This window comes from Aulonocara stuartgranti (assembly GCF_965226115.1).
Source record: "Aulonocara stuartgranti genome assembly, chromosome: 13".
NCBI lineage: Eukaryota > Metazoa > Chordata > Actinopteri > Cichliformes > Cichlidae > Aulonocara > Aulonocara stuartgranti.
The window spans coordinates 11,788,086-11,809,828 of NC_138949.1; the positions used below are offsets into that span (position 1 = coordinate 11,788,086).

The 21,743-nt window shown below is 39.7% G+C and overlaps 1 protein-coding gene across 5 annotated transcripts in view; it reads left to right on the forward strand.

The window, feature by feature from the left end:
- Positions 1–1,897: 1,897 nt before the first annotated feature.
- The window catches only part of lyst (lysosomal trafficking regulator), a 60,153-nt gene continuing 40,307 nt past the window's right edge, over positions 1,898–21,743 (forward strand). For 2 of the 5 annotated variants that reach the window (XM_082557759.1, XM_082557762.1), the window contains exons 1-4: positions 1,907–1,995; positions 3,015–3,290; positions 12,665–12,756; positions 19,857–20,055. In XM_082557759.1, coding sequence (XP_082413885.1) covers positions 3,210–3,290; positions 12,665–12,756; positions 19,857–20,055 — 372 coding nt within the window. In that variant the 5' untranslated portion in view covers positions 1,907–1,995; positions 3,015–3,209. Of the gene's footprint in view, positions 1,996–2,730; positions 3,291–12,664; positions 12,757–18,866; positions 18,884–19,856; positions 20,056–21,743 lie in introns of those variants that run through there. The other 3 variants (XM_082557761.1, XM_082557760.1, XM_082557763.1) reach the window with 3 other exon arrangements.

Consider the following 21,743-nt stretch of genomic DNA (forward strand, 5'->3'; position numbering starts at 1 on the left):
TTTCTGCGCGACTTTTATCGCAGATGACTTATACACAGGTGCCATTATACACCATTTCTTGCAACAGGCTTATTTTTAACAAGCTGTGTGTGTGTGTGTGTGTGTGTGTGTGTGTGTGTGTGTGTGTGTGTGTTTCTTGTCACATGACTTATTTTTTGCGTCTGCTTGGATGATGCTTCTTCTTTCTCAAAAAGGATCAAGAAAAGCTGCCACCCACGCAGTCTGTGTGCTGGAGGGGGGAGACACGTACGTCAGTGGTGCATTAAGGGGGCTTTTAATAAACCCGGAATATTTTTATCATAAAGACTTGAAACCTGATTGAAAACCTGCTTCGAGTCGCAGCAGTCGTTACTGTCTCTCTCCAGTGACTTGTCCCATTCACATCAACGCCTTAGGGGTATATCTTGATATGACTCTGAGACAAATCGTCATTTCGATCTCACAAAACAATGCTATGACCATAACTGGAAAACAAAATAAAATTCTGTCCTTTTCTATCCAAATTATCAGTGACTGTCATTGTCTAACAATAAAAAAGTCTGACCATTAGTCCTGTGCAAGACTGCAAAATTTGGTATTGATCAGACACAAAGTAAATATTGAGACAGTATTTTAAATATGCTGATACTTTTAATCTATAAAGACAGCTTAAGTTGGGGAGATCATTGTGTCAGGATTTATTAGAGAAATCATCATCACTTTGCAAATTCTGAATACATTTTAATGATCATGGAATCACTGTGGTCTTTTACTTTCCACAATACTTTAACACAACAAACACACCTTTCAGCTTTTCATATATTTTGAATCTGAGGCTGTGTGTGTGTGTGTGTGTGTGTGTGTGTGTGTGTGTTATTTACTATAAATTAAAAAAGACCTGACGATCAAAAAGGTTCAGATATTTTTCAAAGTGCATGTTTGATAGAAAAAAAAGTATCGATTCTATCGTGCTACTATTGATCTGATACCAATACCAGCGTTGGAATCGATACTATTGGTTCAGTCCGCCAACCTCTACTGGCCATCTGTCAAGCCACGGGTAAGGAACAGCAGGGGAGATTGTGACCAGAACCAAGAAGCTAATTCTGTTTTTCATAACTGTGACAGATGTGCTTGTCTTGCTTCACTGATTACCAGCTGTCCATTAAAATGTATGAATAAGGGGGGGGGGGGGGGGGAATTCAGTGTCCTGAAGCCCACAGTAATGTCACCATAAAATAAATAAAAGCAGCAAATCCTTGTTCTTTTTTTTCACTAAACACATCAATCATTCGTCATTACGCAAAAATTACCTCAGTCGATTCGTTTAACTTTATAAGTAGTTCAACTACATTTTCATACTCGTAATAACCCTAATCTGCAAGAAAGATAACCTAACGCCGGGATTTTTAGACAATTGTCTCGAGTGTGGCGGCTTCTCACTTTGATATGCACAAACAAGCAAATTACACTTTAGGGGAAAAAATGAATTAGCTTGCCAGTCTGTTCTGCCATCTACAGAGCTTCCCCAAACGCACCACCATTCCCTGGGCTAAAAGCTTTGATTGATTGGAAAATGATTTGCGTGTTATCCAATTGGGAGCAGAACAGCAGTCAGTGGGCACTCCACAGACCGTTAGCGCTTAATAACAAAATGGTCATTTGCACCCTCAGACAAGTCTTTGAGGAAAAAAGCTGATCAGCGCATAGAAAACTTAAGCTAACTATTTGGCTTTCAAGGGCTAAACATGCATTACGCACAGCCATATTAAGTCTTAGATCATATTAATAGTTTCCAAGGAAATAAATCGCGAAATTAGTGTACCTGTTTGGGTGTTATTACAAAACATTTGCTATGACTTCTCTTTGGATTCTAGGAGGTTCTTCGCAGCCAACTAAATGGGCTGTATTGTAGAGGGAGTTGTCTTGCAGTCAGAGCTGAGGGCTTAACGACCCAATATCTTTAGTGCTGGATGGATGCTAGCTTTAGCTGGGTTAATTTGGGGGAAAACGAAGGTATGTCATAAAATTAATTCTTCTTATTACAGGTAAATATCATACATGTAAGAGATACGTGGCTATACCCATAGCACCTGCTTGTTTTGGATGTTCTTGAAGATGTGTTGGTCGCTCTGTGATACAGTTTTGACAGCTGCCGTACACAGGACGGTGCGATGCAACAATCAGCAGAGCCGCTAACGTCACGGCTGCTGGCTAAAGAGCCAAGAACTCCGGAATAGCTACTTTATTCGTTAAAAAACGCTCATAAAGTCAGTCGGTAATGCGTATCTCCGGAGAATATGGCATTTATTTGGACATTTTTTTAAAGTTACCGAAGCTGCTGGGTTGTTTCTTTTTCGGTCAAGCTAGCCACAACTATAAACACGCTAACGGAGATGAACTTTCAAAATATATCTAACTCGTTCGTGCGATGTAAAGTATATGTATTTTAAGTAAAGTCCAGTTCCGAGGAGGGGAATAGCCACATTACAGAGTTACCACTTGCAATTTATATATTTATTTTATCTCAGTATGAAACCTAGATGTCTCTGCATTTGAATATTTCCATAACACACTTGAAACGAAAATTTAAATATAAACATACAAATTACATTTGAGTGTAATTTAACCGTTTAATACTGACTGAATACAGCAAGCATCCAAATTGGATATTTTATTTTCAGTTTATTTGCGATTCGGATTATCGATGTTCTTTTACTGCAATATAAATGTGGGTGCATTTATTTTGAAAACACAATTTGTCGCCGGAAATGGGATGTGTGTCGCTGCCTAAAGACTTCACGCAGTTCTGTCAGATACCTAGCTAGCTAGCTGTCTGTATGGCTAGTGTCCGTTTTGTTTTGGTAATGCCCTAGCGTGTCAAACTCGCTTGGGCGAAGTTTATGGTTCAAGTGTGGGGTTTTTTTGTTGTTGTTTTTAACTGTTAGTGTATCTGCGTTTGTTGACAAAAGTGAATGCGGCATTGCCAGCTAATTCTGCTTTGCTAACCCATCAGACTTTGTATTTTTCAGCAGAAGCCCAGTTTAAAAGTGGCAGAGCGATGCAGTGAATATGCTATGAAAGACTCCGAAGAAGATTTGGGGCTTCGTTCGGGTTATCCCGGGGCACTTCCAGCCACCTGGAGGATTGAGAAAGAACCCCAGAGGAGACCTTTCTGATTCCTAACTTCTTCAACCAGACTTGGTGTTGTATCTGGAAGTGTGGACGATATGGCCAGTCCACAGGAGACGGATCTGTGCTATGCGTGGGAAAAGTATATGGACTGTAGACTGCAAGGAGCCGATCTCCAGGTATGGCGCTTCTGGCAGGAGTGTAACGTCAGAGATCATTCTTTGGGTGGTGGTGCTGCTTACTTTTTACAGGAGCAGGTCCTTAAAAAAGATGATGTCATTGTACTTGGGAAAAGGTCTGAAGACAGCCATGTATCTTGTTTATTCTGATAGAGACAAATTATTTGTTTTCAATCACGATACAGTTGCAAAACCGGTTCTCTCCAGGATTTCATTCAAAGGGCTGAGTCGATACGAAGTTAGTGTGCTTTCTACGCTTGAATAGCAAGAGTTTGTTCTGTGACAGGTGCTATATGAACGCTTTTAACCTAGATAAACTCATGAATAAGGTAATCTTATCCAGAAATACTTTGCTTCTCATTTTTGCCCTCGCTGTGCCGAGGTCAGTGTTCACTAACACGTTTAGGCAAAATGCTCCAGTATGAATTTTGTGCAGAATTATACATGTGCATATGAAAAGTGGGTAAGGGGAAGAGTCACTGACTATCAAAGAAAATGACTTCCGATGTGTTTTTGCATATACCTTAAACCCTCTGGTTTACCTTGGCGGTCCCCAGATATCACTTAAGTGGCCAGAAATCTGGCTGGTGCACACCAGAGGCCTGCGTAGGCCCAGCATTAAGTCACTGCACAGAGGTGGAGGCAGGTGTAAACCACAGATTATTCACTGTTGGCGCTGCATAAAGGTGCTTTGCTTTCTATCTCATTGTATCCTGTGCATATGTGGTAGCGGTTCTGAAAACTGTCAGATCTCTGCAGCTCTTTCATCCCCCTCTTTCTGTCAGGGAATGAACGGCATCCAGATCACGAGACTTGGATTAGGTTCAGACTGCGGATCTAAGAGTACACACTCGCGCGCACACAGAGGCACACTCACTCATAATGTACCCCATTACTTTTGATTAATCATGTGTGATTTGTCCTTTTAAAGACAGACCTACTATCATTTTTAAAGCTAATTAGTGTTTAGAAAGCCTTGAGGGTTTATTCTCTCTTGGAAATAATGACTTCCTTCCTCCATAGTCATCATGTCTTTGCTGGTGTAGAATGCTTCATTGCTTTGTTAATCACATTAGTCTGCATTAGGATATCAGCAGGAGGAATGGTGCTGGCTTTTTCTCAGTTGTTGCAACACTTGGAGTGTGCCAGGCAGGCTCAGCCTTTCTATTACTGGTAACTTTTGTCACTTGTGACGAATCTCATGGGACAACTGTGTGCGCTCCTCCACCTGTCAGCTTCCCAGTGATCAAAGTGCCATGCAAGTCTGTGTGTAGAGAGATGGTTAGGTGAGCACAGCTGTCCTGTCCTGTGTTATGATCCTGTAGCTTGTCCTCCTGATTGAGCCTGCAGCACACAGATGCAGCTCATTCCGCCAACCCCGTCAGTGCAAGAGCGTCTACTTTCCATCCTTTTCACCCAAAGTGACATCTTCTGTTCATGGCAGTCAGTCTACAGGTAAACACAACAAAGTGATCATGGGAAATGTCCAACCGTTGACAGAAGCAAGCCTCTGTTGTGCTGCTCTGCATCCATTTCTGTGATCACACCTTCTAGAGAAGAGGGGAGGGAAAACACAGCTTCTCCTGCTGCAATCAATAAGAGAGCACAAAAAAAGGTGTGAAATATACCGGTGTTGCAGCAGCTCCTCACTTTTATCATCTTTTATTCATGCCTCTCTCTGCTTTTCTTCTTAAGGTGTTTCAGGACTAATTTCACACCCTGTATTTCCATCATTTGTTCACAGCGCAATCACCGTGGTCATTAACATAAGTGCTGGGTGGGCTAACCCTGACCGATGTGTTCCTCTTTCTGTTTCCTCTTGTGGCTCGATCGTCACTCTCTTCTGAGAAAGCAGACAGTGCGAGTTTGTTTATGCTCCACGTAATCACAGATTTTTATGAAGCTGCAAAGACAAAAGACATACAATTTCTCTATGATTTATATTATTTATTTATTTATTTATTTTAAATGCCACAAGGACGACCTTAGATGTGGCCACTGAACTTTGCATACTTATCACTGGTAACTTGAGCGTTCTTAATGTGGGTGTTAGCTTTTAGTGTCTCAGAGTTATGCACTCAACAAATGTCTTGCTTCTTTGTAGGATTTAGCCTCACAGTGGGACTGTGACCTGTCCAGGGTGCACCCCATCTCAAACCCTATGACAGCTGAGATAGGCAGTTACTAAAAAAAAATCAAAACTGGTTAGAGTAGAACGTTTGGATTGATACTGCTGCCTCTTTTTGCCCCTTGTCACTTAGTTTCTCCTAGTTTGCACATTATATTACCATTTAGATGACAGCAATATGGCATAACCACAGCCACTTCTTGTGCTGAATTGGTGGTATTTACCAAGGGTGTGCGCATGTATCATAGCTTCAGTATAACAGGATTACTGACATTAAGCTTTTCTATGCATTCATTCTAATGGAGCCAAAGCTACTGAATTAGTGTGATCTGCTACAAAGAGGATATTTCGAAGGATCCGAAAGGATACTTTTCATTCAGTCCAGTCTCTCTGAATCTTGATGAGCAGAGTCCATTTAGCAGAATGGCTGCCTGGCGAGGAGCCAGGCAAGAAAACAGGTTGCCTGTTGATAGTTAAGTTTCATTATGAGCTAACAGGATGTTTCAAAACACCAAAGTGAGGTGTTTGTAGCACTTCTCTTTTTCTTGCTTTTTGGCACAAAGGGGGTTCAGCTAAGTGATCTCTTTGCTTGCTCTGTATGACTCCTGAACTACTTAAAATTCCATTAACTGAACCAGTTGGTCTTGAATTCATGTAAGGTCCGCTTGGCTTTAGCTTTTTTGCATAAATGTGGATAACCAGTCTTTTCCTGCACGGTGGATGAACACATCTTGTGAGTTATGGTTTTGGCAGTTTACAAATTATGGGCTGTAGTGTTAATTACACTGTCTGTGAGGTGTCAATTAATATGTGACAGCAGATACTTTTGTTTAAAGCTGATAAAATGGTATGTTTGTTTTGTTTTAATTGTTTTTATTAATTATTTGTTTTAAATAAGGACAGCCACACATTCCACCCACATCACTTGTTATTACTTCTCTGAGTTCTGTTCTGTGCATCTCATTCATGCTGTGGTAAAGCACTGAATCCTTGTCTAAAGAAGATTAAACTTGTCGAGCAAAGCATGAGGCAAAAATGTGGTGAATACTAAAAGGAGAGTAAAGATGGCAGTGCTGCTTTACTTTCATCCCCAGCGTTTGTTATTTGGCTTGTCAGGACTGAACAGTGAGGGGAAAAAACTGTGCCATCCTCGTATTTTTAGAATATTTTGGTTAAAGGCTGTGCTGTCAATGTTATTTCTGTGATTGTATTAACTGAGACCTTATGCTGTGCTGTTTGTCTTGCAAACGATTGAACTCATAGCAGTACAGGAAATGTAATTGTAGCAGTAAAAATGGAAAAATAATTAATTAATAATAATGGATTGGATTTATATAGCGCTTTTCAAGGCACCCAAAGCGCTTTACAATACCACTATTCATTCACTCTCACAATCATGCACTGGTGGAGGCAGCTACAGTTGTAGCCACAGCTGCCCTGGGGCAGACTGACAGAAGCGAGGCTGCCATATCGCGCCATCGGCCCCTCTGGCCAACACCAGTAGGCAGTAGGGTAAAGTGTCTTGCCCAAGGACACAACGACCAGGACAGAGAGCCGAGAGATCGAACCGGCGACCTTCCGGTTACAGATGCGATTCCCAACCCCCTGAGCCACGGTTGCCCAATTATAGTGTTTTCTTTTCATTTTAGGGTGAAGTACACTAAATGGTCTATAAGGCATATATCTGCAATGCTATATTTAGTTTAACCCTAAGTTATTCACTAAAGAATATTTGGTGGTAATTTTTGAACTGTGTGTATCTATTTGTGCAATGTAAGTTCTTATCGGTGTATCTCATTCATCTTCATAGTAGTCAGAAACGAATGTTCAGTTCTTTCTTACCATAATTTAGATTAGTGATTTTGAAATTTATGTGAGTAACTGAAAAATGACAACCACTAAGTTTATGCTGGAGAGTTCTCGATCTTTATGCTTTCAGTGTTAGTAATTCCTAACCTCGGGTGGTGGGGGAGCTTCTCGGAGGTTGTCCTGTCATACCTAATGTGTCAGAATCACGTGGACCAATAAGATGTAATGCATTTAGAGACCACTTCAAGGTCTTTTCTTTTTTCTTGTTTTAGACTTATCCCACAAATAAATCAGATCACTGAGGTCCAGTGAATTAATTTATTAGGCAGAGGTGGACTTCAGTCAAGATGTAGACGCATCTTCAGCGTCACTGATGGAAGTAGGACACCCCAGAGCTTTTTTGCAAGCCCATCAAAACAGACCGGTAACAGTAATATTACATTTAGAGAAACGCCTAAAAACTTGATTTTACTTTTTCATAGGCCCTTTATTTGTTATGCCTTGTTAATACTGAATTGGATGTCTTTTTACCTTCAGAACTACCTTTATTTTTTGTGTAACTTGCTGAGATTTAAGTCCATATCAACGTGGTGGCATCACGTAGCTGCTGTAGGTTTGCACATGCATGATGCAAATCTCCCGTTCCACTATGGAGGCCATTTGACTTCAAAGAACCTATTGTGAAGAAACCAGTTTTAGGTGATTTGAGCTTTGTGACATGGCACGTTATCCTTCTGGAAACAGCCATCAGAAGATGGGTAAACTGTGGTGAAAAAGATCAGCAGCAACACTGCGGTGTTTAAAAGATGGCTAGTTGACACTAATGGACTGACCACATGTAGCTGTCGATACAAGACAGGATGGATTTGTGCTCTGTTTATGCCAAATTTTAACACTACCATGCAAAAGCAGAAATCGACACTCATCAGCTGGGACACTGTTTTTCAAATTTTGATGAGTCTGTGGGATTTTATAACCTCAGTTTCCCATTCTTAGCTGACAGGAATGGCAGTGTGGTCTTCTGCTGTTTTAGCCCGTCTGCAGCTAGATTTGATGTGCTGTGCATTAAGAGATGCTCTTCTGCATACTTCAGTTGTAAGGAATGGTTATTTGAGTAGCTGTTGCCTTTCTGTCAGCTCAAAGCAGTCTGGGAGTTTTCCTCTGACTTCGGGAATCAACGAGGCATTTTTTGCAAAGAGAATTCCTGCTCACTGGATATTTTCTGTTTTTGTGGTTGTGTGGTAAAATCTCAGTAGCTCAGCAGTTTCTGAAATATTTAAATGGGCATGTCTAGCACAGACACTCATGTTGTGATCAAAGTAACTGAAATCTCCTTTCTTCCCCATTCTGATGCCCAGTTTAATCTCCAGCAGCTCATCTTCACCACGTCTGCATGCCTGAATTCACTGAGCTGATGACGTGATTGGAGGATTTACTTTAATGAGCAGTTGAACAAGTTTATCTAACAAAATGCTTTTTCCAGTGCACCATTTCTGTCCTTCAGTGCTGAATAAACAATAGAAGTTTTAGGATTACTCATTTCTAACATCTGTCAACACAGTAGATAAATCATTTGATCCTCAGTGATTTGCCGATACTTCACTGTTTAGTGATTCACCACTGAATTTTAATTCAAGTGCTACAGATCATGCCGGATCTGATCGTGCTGTCTTGTGATCATCACACTTTGACAGGCTGCTGTTGGCATTGTTTATCATCGCAATTTTAGTGAAGTTGCTTTGTTGGGCTTGCTGACTGACCATACACTTGTTTCACATCTGCTTTCATTGTTCTGCCCTTTAGCTTCAGCCTGACTCCTGCTCGCTCTGGTCTCCGGAGCTGTTCCAAACCACTGGCTGAATGGATGAATTATTCATCTCTCTGGTTTGGGGTTGAGTCAGATCCCAGCCATTGCTATGCCTCAGCTTTTTCCACCCGGTGGCTTGTTATTAAGTCAGATTCCTCCTCAAAAAACACAGTGTCTCAGGCCACAGGGGAAGAGAAAGGCCAGAGCAGGTTGCTTGGTTTGTAATTTTGACTTAACACCAGCTTGCGTGCTATTTCCCTGTCATGAAAACAATGAAGCAGACAGTAACAGATTTTCATTTCCTGCACAGTGGCTATGCTCAAACAAAGGTCACTGTTTGTGACAGCGAAGATCTGAGAGTAGCAAAAACACCAACATGCTACCTTTTTTTAAATTGTGGCTACCTGATATTTTGCCTGTGTCTTATTGGACGGGGTTGGGGGAGCATTTTATTATGTTATTTATGATCTTGTGTGAAAGGATTCTGCTCTCTGACTCATAGCGGAAATGTGTAACGTTAGGGGCTTCTCATGATGCTCATCACCCAAATGTCAAATTAAATCAGCTGAGATCTCAAACTAAAAAAAACAAACAAGATTGCATAACTAACGCTACACGTCCTCTCTCATGAGGACAGGATCACATCGCTTTCCGCGCCTCTGCCAAGTTGTAGACTGCCCAATTATCCAAGCAGAGCTTGAGAGGAAAAGTCTGTACAAGCATGGGTGACTCACCCATCACACTCCCATGACTAGGTCTCCCATGATCACCAATTGGATAAAGACACAAGTCACAGCAACTGTATCAAAGCAATTATGGAAAGTCAGAGTCTCAGCTGGAATCATGTATACCTCCCATGTAGTAGAGAAGGGAAGTCTGATTTGAATCTGTTATTTTTACTTAAATGTGTGTTACTTTAAGCAAATTAATCTTACACGTGTGCAGTGGCAGTCCACGAGAGAAGATGAAAGGAAAGGTCGACATAACCAAAGTTACCTGTGGTTAAATTATGTTAATGTATTCTACTGTCGCAAGCTATAAAACAGAAAGTAACACCTTAAATAAGCGATAGTAATGGAAATCTGTAGCGGCAAGTGTCAACCGACCTGGATAGCCTGCCCACGTCTACATGACAAATGAGCGAATAAAGAAGTCGGTGCAGAGGAAAGGTCAGAACTTTCCTTTCGTTTACAGAGATGTGTTCAGTGAGCTTTGTGAACTGCTGATTTCCCTTCTAAGCTGCATTAATCGCTATTGGCAGTCTCTCCATTATCAAATCACGCTGGCTGCTTGGTGCTGAGTGCATTGTAATATTGGATTCGAGCCTCGGAGGAAAAAACAAACCTTTGCTGGGAAATGTTATCTCGAACCATTCAGTTTCCCTTTCCCATATGAGGAATACAACCAGAACACAGGTACACAAGATAACACGAGGACAAACCCAGTCATTTTAGATCCTCATTTCGGAAGATTAATTTAATAGACGGCGTGCACAGCTCCAGCATTGCTTCAGGGCTTATTTATCAAACTAATAACAGTTTTTGCGAGCTTGAAGCTTTGATCTCCTGCCAGTCACCTCCTCTGTTTATCTTTGCTCTCATCTGTTGCTGCATTTATTTCTTTCACCTTTACGCTCTTGTCCACTCTCATGTTTTTTCCCCCCCTTGTCCTTTCCTGTCTCTCTCATGCTCCATGCATTTCTTTTTCTTCCCTTTCCCGTCTGCTCTGTATGATGTTGTCCAGCCCCCTGATGTGCAGTGACCCCTCCCCCATCCACCCATCACATCAGTGCTTAGGTGGGTTGTTGCCTCAGGTGTTGAAGTATCACCCTCCCTGACCCTCCCTGACCCTGGTGAGTGTGGTCAACTTTGCACCTTCATCATCTGGTACCTCACAGTGTAAGACACCTGCCTTAAATGTCTACATGCTTTTGACCATATGACACACATGTAAAATCTGTTTCATACCATACATAAGCTAACAGAGTAAATAACCTCCTTTTGACAGTTATGACACAGGAAGGAAGTTGACTTCTCGCCTAAATGTAGGGTAGCAGAGCAGTGATGCCAGAAAATAGCCTCAGTCCTTGTGCTAAACGTGATGCTTGGCGTCAAAAGCTGAGGTGTAATAGAACTTCAGCACCTGAATAACCGATGTGAAACTTTTCCCCCGTTGTGTTTCAATCATAGCGTGTGAGAAAATCACACTTTCACTCTAACTGTCGCCAAGTTTACTTGTTAAAGTGATGCTTTACATCACTTGGCTTTATTGTTTTGTCATGTCGTACTGTAAGTTGTGTAATGATAAAAGACTGTTTTGCAATGAATCTGTTCAAGGTGCTTGACATAATCTTTTATCCAAAGATAAAGATCTTTTCAAACTATCGTTGTTTTGATGGGGTTGGGGGATTTAAGGGCTAATACTGGGCTCGTGACAAAAATGAAGACAAATCAAAAACAAGTGTGCTTATTTTCTGCTTTTTCTTTCCAAAATGCGCGGTTTTTCCTTCAGGTCTATGTTGATATATTCCATGCATGTGATTTATCTTTTATTTGAAGGATTTAAATGCATCTTTATATTATTTTTAATGGACCAGCTGTGGGGATTGTCATTTAATAACCCTACCTTCCAAAAAGCAGTGTAGGGATCACCCTAAGCTTGTAGATCTTGTTGTGTAATGTAGTATGTGGTGTCTGTTCTTTGGCTTTGTGACCCAGACACTCGGGGCAGCCGCATCAGTCAGGGATCAGTGTTGCCTGAATGAATCCAGTCAGCGGTATCAGATTAGCGGAGGCGTAAAGCTAGCTCCTGTGTAGCATAGGAGACAGCAGTATGCTGGCTTAGTGGTTCACCCGTCTGTTGGCAAGGTATTAACACACTATCCTAGAAAAGTAATGCAGTTAAAAGTGGTCAGATGGCATGTCTTACCGGTAAGAAAGTTCCTGTTGCCTTCCAGCTCTAATGACAGATTTGTGCTTGGCGGTCAGGCTCTGACCGCTGCACTGTGACAAAACAGATTCATCATTATATGGTCTTTGTTTCCCTACACTGATAGATGCCTCAGTACTATTAAGCTTACTACTTTTATTGCTAATATTGTTAATTGTGAACTTTCATAGTGCTCTCCAGTAGGGCAGACCTTTTGTTCAAAGTGTTAATTTTTCACTTTGCTAATAAGTTTATGGAGTTGGGGCAAAGATTATATTAGAAAGATGCTAAAAGAAAATGTGGTTATTTTCATCAAAATGGCATCAGAAATATTATAACTACAGGACTTGTAATTTTGGTAACTTATTTTTCTCTTTGAATGTGTTTTAAATCGGTGCTTTTATAGTTGGAGGTTAGAGAGGAGAGAGAAAATATACTGGCTCCCAGCACTTTATCTGACCTGAAAAATCTATATTGGAGCAATACGCTCACATAATGACATTGGAGGCTTTTACATCACTATTGAATGGACTCTGCTACCATTTCGAATGATTGTAAAACCTAAAAATGTTACAGTAGCTGTCACTTTAAAAGAAAATGCTTTCAGGTCCTCTTTGTTTTAGCACATGTACATAATAACCTGGGTTTAATTTATGTTGCTACTCTTGTGTCTCATTTGTGTGTCTCTGTGTGTGTTATCAGGTCAGCCTTCAGAGTCTGGAGAATTTCCTTTGTCTCTTCCACTACGTGCAGCACCACTGCAAGCACAGCAGCAAAGATGCACTGAAATTCTGGTAAGGTCTCATCACTCTGTCAGTGTCTTAACACCTCATTATAAGACATTTGTGTCACTTTGCCGGGATAAAGCCTATGTATGAAATGAGCTTTCGAAAATCTGGTGCAACAGTGGAATCATAAAGACATATTTATTAGCATTATTGTAGGCTAATAATACAATCACTATAGTTGTGTCTCAAACTATGTTGTCAAAATCAAACAATCAAATTTAAGAGAATAAACAAGGCCACATGCAACTTAATGTATATATTCAGTTCAGTTTTATTAATATAGCGCCCAATCACAACAGCGGTCACCACAAGGCGCTTTATATTTTAACATAAAGGCCCTACAATAATACAATGGAACCAGTGTGTCGTAGATTGGATGCAGTGCAAACATGCAGGAAGTGCAGTTATTTTAGTCCTCTTTTTCTCTGTTTTGGCAAAAGAACGGCAGAAATGACACATTTATATCCTTTTATGTCCTGCCTCTATAGTAGAGGTTTGAGGAATTATGTAATCATGGTGCATTGGCGTTTGGAGTACCTTACTGCATAGATTTACATACTGATGAGGAAAATTGTGGGACTTTAGGAACCTCGAGTACCTCTTGTTTGTATTCTGTTGAGTGTGGGTAAGTCGGTCTCTCTCACACACACACACACACACACACACACACACACACACACACACACACACGCAGTCTGCCTAGAATTAAGTGGATGCATTAGCATTTGCAATCCACATGTTCCTTCAGCTGAAAAATCATTGTTAAAATACCAAAAATAATGTCCTTGTGTAAAGACGAGCTTGAGGCGTTTTGATGTTTTGCTCTGTGAGATCAATTACTGAACACTAATTTGCTTAATTAACAGAGCTTTTTTTATGTGAAAATGAAGCAGTTGGCTAACAGATGTTGTAGAAACAAGACCTCATGCTGTACAACTTCTTACATTGGACTAGGTTGTAGATTTTTACTTGTGTGCTGTTACTGTGGTTTGTTTTAAACCATCAGACGCTTACACGTTTATAAGTAATATTGTTAGAGGAGCATGATCACAGATTAAAGTAATACCTATACTGCCTGCATGCTTACATGTGAACAAAGAGTTGTGCCAAAAAAAAAAAAGCATGTTTGTCGGGATTATTTGAAGAGGCAACATCCAGTATACATATAGTTTAAAAAAGAAATTCAAGGAAAACACTTGGATTGCATTTTGAAATAAACTCCTTTTACTTGAAATTGTTTGAGCAAACGTGAGTAGAAGTGTTGTTTCTTTTTTTTTGTTGCAAAACTAGAACTGAGAGAGGAATTGAAAAATTTGACTGTAAGCCTTTACAAAGTTCTGAAATGATACAGGAAGATTAGTGACCATAGTACCGCTAATCCTCCAATCACAGTGACAATGTTCACGGTCTAAATATGAAAAAGAGATGTCACAGGAGTATCGGTGATGGTCTGGATTTCTGTGACTTAGATAATGATCAGACAGACAAGATTACAGTGTCAGTCTGTATTGATAATGGTCAAGAAATGAATGTATTCTAGCTGCGTGGTTAACCTAAGATATATAGGTGCTCCTTTAGGTCAATGAAAACATTTCAACTTCTATTAAAACTAATTTACTAAACTAGAGTGCATTGGAGTTCCCTGATTTCTACCCTGCTTAAAAAAAATTAAAGGAGCTCTTTTAAAAACACATTAGATCTCAAAAAGAAATCATGCTGGATATCTATATTGATATGGACTGGGTAACCACCAAACTGGTCGTGCACCTGTTCTCATCTGTGAAAAGCTCCAGTGGTGGACCTGCCAATTCTGGTTTTCTACAGCAAATGCTAATCTGCTCCACGGTGACAGGCAGTGAGCACAGGGCCCTCTAGAGGACATCACGCCCTCAGACCATCCCCAGTGAGTCATTTGTAGCTCTGGCAGTGCTCATCTTGTTCTTCTTTGAACAAAGGAGCAGATATCGGTCCTGCTGATTAGTTAAGGACCTTAAACAGCAATTTCCAGCTCTCCTTGACTAACTGTCTGTTTCCTGGAATCTCCTCCATGTTCTTGAGACTGTGCTGGGAGAGACAGGAAACCTCCTAGCAATGGCGCATGTCCCCGCCTTCCTGGAGGAGTTGAACTACCTGTGCAACTCTGTAGGGTCCCTGTATCCCCTCGTGCTACCAGTAGTGACTCTGACCCTAGCCAAATGCAAACCTAGTGAAAAAAACAGTGAAAAATGTCCGTGTCTTCCACGTGTAAAACTATTCCTGTTTTGGGGCTTGTCTCACTGTTGCCCCTCTAGTGCACCTGTTGTTAATTTGATTAACACCAAAGTAGAAACTGATTAACAACCTTGTCTACTACTGAACTGATCAGATCAATATCCCAGAAGATTAATTGACTTCATGCTGTACTCTGATTAAAATGTGGTGCTCTTTTTTTTTTTTTTTTCCACGTTAAATTGAATCAGGTTGAATTTCAGGAAGCGCTTCGGTACTATTACCAAAAATTATTTGTTCAGTCAGAAGGAGTCCAGCATGTTTTAGACAGGCTAGCATACTCCTGTTAGTGAAGTGGCCACATCACTAAGTGCTGTTGAGACGACACCACGAATGCCTGTGGTGCTGGATGACAAGGTGACTCCTAGTCTTCTGAAAAGGGAACACAATGATAAAATCACAGAGCTTCTAAACAAGATAAAAATGGAAGACCTTACTATCTTACCTGATCCAGTAGAATGCCTATGGAGAATACAAACGAGAACGATCGCGCAAAACAACCCTCACAAAAAAACAGTGCCTTAAAGATAGCGGGGCATCTGTTCAAAAATCTGTGCAATGCTTAGACCCTCCTCACCGAAGAGGATTTAATGTGCCATTAAAAATCCAGAAAACTGGACAATAGAGTAATGAAGTGTGTAATACTACTCTGGATGTACTGACTTATGTTGTTTTCTGTGTAAATCTGTGTCAAACATATAAGCCCGGAGTCCACTGTCCCGGTTGTTGTTTACAAGCAGCCATGAAAACTCACTTAAGTCTTAATTGACAGATTTAAATTCATTACACTTTTTTTTTTTGCATTAAATTTGCATTAATTATCTAATCTCATGTTGTTTGTAGTAGAACCAGAACTACAGATGCAGGAGATAAACAGTGCTGACAGTCTGTTAACAGTGCATGCCACACAGGAATCCTTTCAATGACACTGAGGTTTTTATTCATAGATGAGGGGAGCTGTATTTGAATATTATCCAATGCATGACTCAAATGACAAAGCTGAACAAAGCATCCACTGTAATGATAACTGGGTTTGAGTGAAGAACGTCGCAGTTTTTGGCCTGGGGGTAAACCTAAAATTTGACATCTGGAGTGGGAAGCTTTCATGGAAATCGTTTTGAAGTACTGAATTTCGATTTAAGGTCTCGTGGTAGCAGGACAAAGCGGGTGAATTGGATCCGATATTGACGACAAAGAACTTTCTGAGCTGTCGCTAAACTCTCTTAAACATGGTGGCTGTAAACTGATGGTGTATTTGCAGAGCTGTCACATTGATCATGGTGATGATTTTGAGCTGTTAGCATTTTTGATCTCTAATAACAGTGGAAGAAAATGGTGCATGCAGTTTTTTCAAGAATTTGTTAGACCAACTGTCATAAAAAAGAAATATTTTAGCAACCTGCCAAACACTTGTTTAAAGCTTCAAATTTACATTGTTTATTAGGCAAATAATAAAGCAAATTCACATTTTTATACCCAAATTTGAGTCGGGCACTGGATTTCTCAGAAATTAATCAAGCATAAAATTCAGCCAGTAAAAGAAAATGTTCTGTTCAGAGATGTAATTTGGTGTCTTAATCAAACATTAGGGGTGGGGAATCGATACTGTGTAGTATCGTGATATTTTGTTTGCTAATAATGTGTCGATACAGGGACAGCAGAAATCGATATTTTGTTACAAAAAAGGTTTTTGTGCTCTGACTTCAGAGCATGTTGATCCTTTTTCTGAGCAAGAATCCTGACATTCCTTCACTGTCCAAATGTGTTTAACTTTTTTTTTTGGCAGCAATAAACATGACAGTTTACTTATTTTAATTTAAGACATGTTTTATTTTAAGTTTAAAGCTTTTTTTATGTAATATAAAATTATATTTTGTTTTAATTTACTTTCAAATTCTTCAGTTGCTGAAGGGGCTGCATAGTTTTCATAAATTGCATAGTTCAGAATAGCTATAATTGTACCAGATGGTTGCACTCAGTTAAGTTGGACTAGACTGTAATACAAACCGTTTAAGTTTGTCAACAATAAAACTGGCTGAAATGAGAGACTGAGTGTGAGACTTTGATATTAGACAAAATGAATATTGATAAAGTTTACCTTTATGTACAGAATCTGAATATCGCAAAATATTTTTAAAAAATTGCAATAATATCGTATCGTGCATTAAGTATTGTGATAATATCGTATCGTGGGATGTATGGTGATTCCCACCTCTATCAAACATCCCAAATTTGTTTTGTTTTGTTTTGTTTTAAACAGTCAATATGAAAATTCAAGGATTAAAAACAGTAATTAATGGTAATACATCACCAGAAACATAACAAAATGATATTGTCACTACTGTTTTACCAGTACTGTACCTTTTAATTTAGGGGAACTGTGGCGTAAACCTTACACTGGGTGGTGGTGTAGTATTTTTCTGAAACACTGTACACCAATTTATCTACTTCTTTTAAAAAATATTCTGTGCTTTGAACTTTGTTAAAATATTAAGGGAAATGAAAAATGCTGTGTACACACACTACTAATTACAGTAAGACGTGTTTGAAAAATGTGAGATCCAAAGGTTGTTTGGCAAATTGAGTGGCTTGAATTAGGTAACTGTGAAACTATTTTTGGCAAATTCAGCAAATTTAGTCAACGAGCTGATATATTTAGTCATGTACCAAAGGTTCAATTTGAGATTTATAAAAATTTAGATTTGTTGCAACTGCATTATGCAAGCCAAATTACATGCAAATTCATGCAGCCAGTTATGAGATAAAAATGCTTTCAGGTTGTGGTGCCACCTATTATTGAAGCACAATTCGCTTTATTACATCAGACTTCTGGAAGTCTCTAGAATTTCAGGTTGAAATCCCAACTTGTTTACAAGTTATTGAAAGCATTTGAAAATTAAAGGATGGGAAAATAAAAGCAGCTCAATGTGGGCAACCTCAAATGTAGCGAAGGCTTCTTGGGAAAGGTTAAGCGTCTTCAGAGACAGTTAGAAAGCTTCTGTAAGCAGAGGCAGATCTATACAAAGGCAAAATTTTAGACCTGGCTCACAAAACCAGGTGTTGCAGCTGGATTTTCTAAAATGTGCCGCTCTCTTTTCTATTTTCTTTAGCCAGTTCACTTCATCTACTTTCTTCTTGTGACCTTATCTTTTTCTGAGTCTAGCCGGCAGTGAATATCTGCAGCCCACTCCTCTTTCCGACAGTGCTATTTTTTTGTTTTTTAATATTTATTTATTGTGTAAACCTCATGGCCTTAATTAGAACCAATATTGGAACTGCAATAAATTAAAAAATAAACATGATTTTTACACTTAATATCTTACGGAAATGGTGTTTACTGATTGGAAAAGTATAATTAGAAATAGTTGGGGAAAAATGTAATTAAAATTTGCATTTCAAATTCATCACCGTGCAAGGTTAATTTGTAAAGATGAAAGCAGCAAAAAGTTTGAGAAATATCTTTTTTTTTTGTGTGTAAAGTTTCCCTTATGGCACCTTCTCTGCGTATCCTCTGCAGGACTCTGTGTGCATTAAAGAAAACCTCTCAGCTGTTGTAGTGGAGGATACAAAGGCAGTTACAATGAATGATGGTTGAGGTCTCGTATGGGGCACTGGAGGCTGATCAGCTCAGAGGGCCACTCCCATCGCCATGTGACATCACATGCTTTCATGTGATACGCTGATCTGCTGCGAATCTGGAAAGCTTCCATTTGAAATTCCAATTTAATGGAATTTGTGCTGCAGAACAGAAAATTCAGTCAGTAGTCATGTGAGATGGTGTGCAGATACAGCCAGCAGAGCTGCAGTCAAGCTTTCAGCACACAAAAGATGACTGGAAGGAAACTATTTGGCCCAGTAACATTTGGTAAGATAAGAAGGACTGTGCGTGTTGCAGAGGTTTGTGTCAGAAATGGGTGTTTTTTATTCTTTTAAATTAAGTACATGTTGAAGATTTTATTAACCAAGCCCTCCTGTGTGTAGATTATTGTATTGTACGCAGGTTTGGATTAGAGGTGAAATGTAAACATCCAAGTGTGAACACTGAGTTATTGGATCTGTCTGATGGAATTAATCATGTCTCAGTCCTGAGGCCGTGTCTTGAATTCGCGTTGTGCTGTGTTACAGAAATTGTTCTGAAACGGTGATTGAAGGAGGTGTGTGGTTTACAGCTTATGCTGCACGTGGTTGCGGCAGGCATGCACATACAAGCCTGGAGCCGCTCTAAATGGCTTTCTTAGTAGAATAAGCACAGTTTCCTGTTTGATTTGGTATCAGTACGAATCAACAGTTTCATGTTTGATCATAATGAGCGTAATTGGAGCATTGATTTGTTTTGCTCATTTATACAATGCCTTGTATAGTCTGGCTGTTTCAGGGGGGTTGGGTTTGGCGGTTTTTCATTCATCCCATGGTTTTGTGTCTTAGATCTGACGTCACCAGTGGATTGTAAAGGGAATGCAGTTTTACAAAACAAAGGCTGAACTAATGTGATTACATCCTTGTTTTGTCTCATTAGTTAGAGCTTCACAGCCATCTCAACATATTATGGCAAAAGGATTATTTGTTTGTTTTTGGAGTGTTTTTTGTCCTTTTTTAGACGTAAGTGAGTGCTTTTGCTAAAATCGGATATTCACGTGATTCATGTGTTTTCTTTTACTTGAGAGAAATTTACTATCGTTCGTCTGAGCGAGTTAAGTTACAAACACACTAATAGCAAGGTGTATTTTTACTGTTTGTCCACTAATGCTTGTGAAGAAGGAAACCAGAGTTTTTCAGTATTATAATGCTACAATCCGAAATATTTATGAGTGTTTTGATGTGTTTGTCTTCTGTTGTAGCTCAGACATGAGTGGGGCCAGTAACACACTGGCACGGGAGTTCTTGACTGATGTGCATCAGCTCTGCAGTGCGGTAGCCCAGAGATCGGAGGCACGGGAGGAAGATGAGGAGGAAAGTCACATGGTGGCTCTGGGCGAGTACCTGGTCAGGGGACGAGGCTTCCTGCTGCTCAGTACCCTGGACTCGATCATTGACCAGGTAAGGAGAAGTCAAGTGCACCCATCCTGACTTTGATTATAGAAAAAAAAATCCATTATGTATTTAATTCCCCAAAAAGTTAACCTTTCTGTGCTGTAGTTACAGAGAACCCACAAACATTTATCATTTATGCAGCTTTGCCAACACCAGCGTATCAGATTCAAATTTCTCTTCACTTGCCGCCTCTTGCAGCATCTAATCTCTTGATCAAGGAGAAACTGCAGATAGACTTTGCAGTAGAGAGATGCAATATAGTTAAAGCACATGACAGAAATGAGAGAATGGAGATATTTAATGACCATTATGCATTTATAAGACGCGATAACATTTTAAGAGTGAACAAGATGGGATTTAGTTGAGCATGCTGTATATTTGAAAATTTCCTGGAGTTTGATGGTTGTCAGTAACTTTCTCTATGCTTTTTTTTAAGTGCCTGGAGGTGACTACTGTTGTGATGTGGTGATATATAAATAACGCTGGATTGAATTGACTGCTTTTCTATGCTTCTAGAACCTTTATTCACATTAGGGGACTTCCAGGCATTATAGCCAATTCTTTTACTACCACAGAGCCAGTATTTTCTGTTTGTTCAAAGGCAATTTAGGCTCCTACAATACATCTGCTTCTGGTGTTTGCACAACTTACAAGACGGTTTTATCATAAGAGGAAACTGGCGATGCCCACACGCTGTTGATGACATGAATGATTGCTGAGAGACGGTCTTTCTGCTTCTGCTATATGCAAATTATTGATGCAAGTCTTTATAGAATATATGAGTTGCACTTAAAAATGCGCACACACACACACACACACACAAGCCCATTCAGCTATCTTAGTGAGGACCTTGATTGACATCATGCTTTCCCTAGCTGCTTACCCTAACCATTAAAAATGAATGCCTAACCCTGAACCTAAACATAACCTAATTGTAACCCTGACACTAAAACCACATTTTGAGCCTCAAAATGCCTTTAAATACCATCAAATTTGTGAGGACCCGTTTGTGTGTCCTCACAAGTGATGGTAAGTATAGTAGAATGCAGATTTTGGTCCTCACAAAGATAGCTAGACTGTGTGTGTGCATTTTTATAATAGATCATAAAAGACAATTCCTCGGAAAATTCTTTGTGATGTGGTCTGAACAATATTAGTACATAGAAATAAATGAAGGCCAAAGTTTCCTACCCACTGTCTATGAGGGTAAGTTGAGGCCTTTTTTGTGGTGCTCCTGTTAAATAGGATGTGCCTCTTTTAGACACAGTTTTTGTTTCCTCTGTTAACTGGCACCAGGCTATGACAGAGTGCAGGGTTTTTTCTGCCTACACACTTGTGTACCAGTCTTCAACTTCACCTTGGAGCTCACACTGGAGCGCACTGTGTGTTTCTTATATATTGATTTGGTCTGTGAGTGTTTTTTGTGTCAAGAAAGAGTTTAGGAGATTTTTCATTTGTTTATTTGTTTATTTATGGTTGGTTTTTGCAGCTTTCACATGACTGCTGGAGCGCTTCCCCTTGATAGTTTGTGTGAGAAAAAGATTTTGGGAAAAATGACCTGTCTATATCAAGTGTTTTCTTGAAAAAAAAGAACTGTTTGTCAGTGTCCCCACTGCCTCATGTTATTCATATCTTTTAGCTAATTTGAAGTAAATTTTCTATTTTTGTCCAAGCCTTCAGTGTAAAGCATCCAT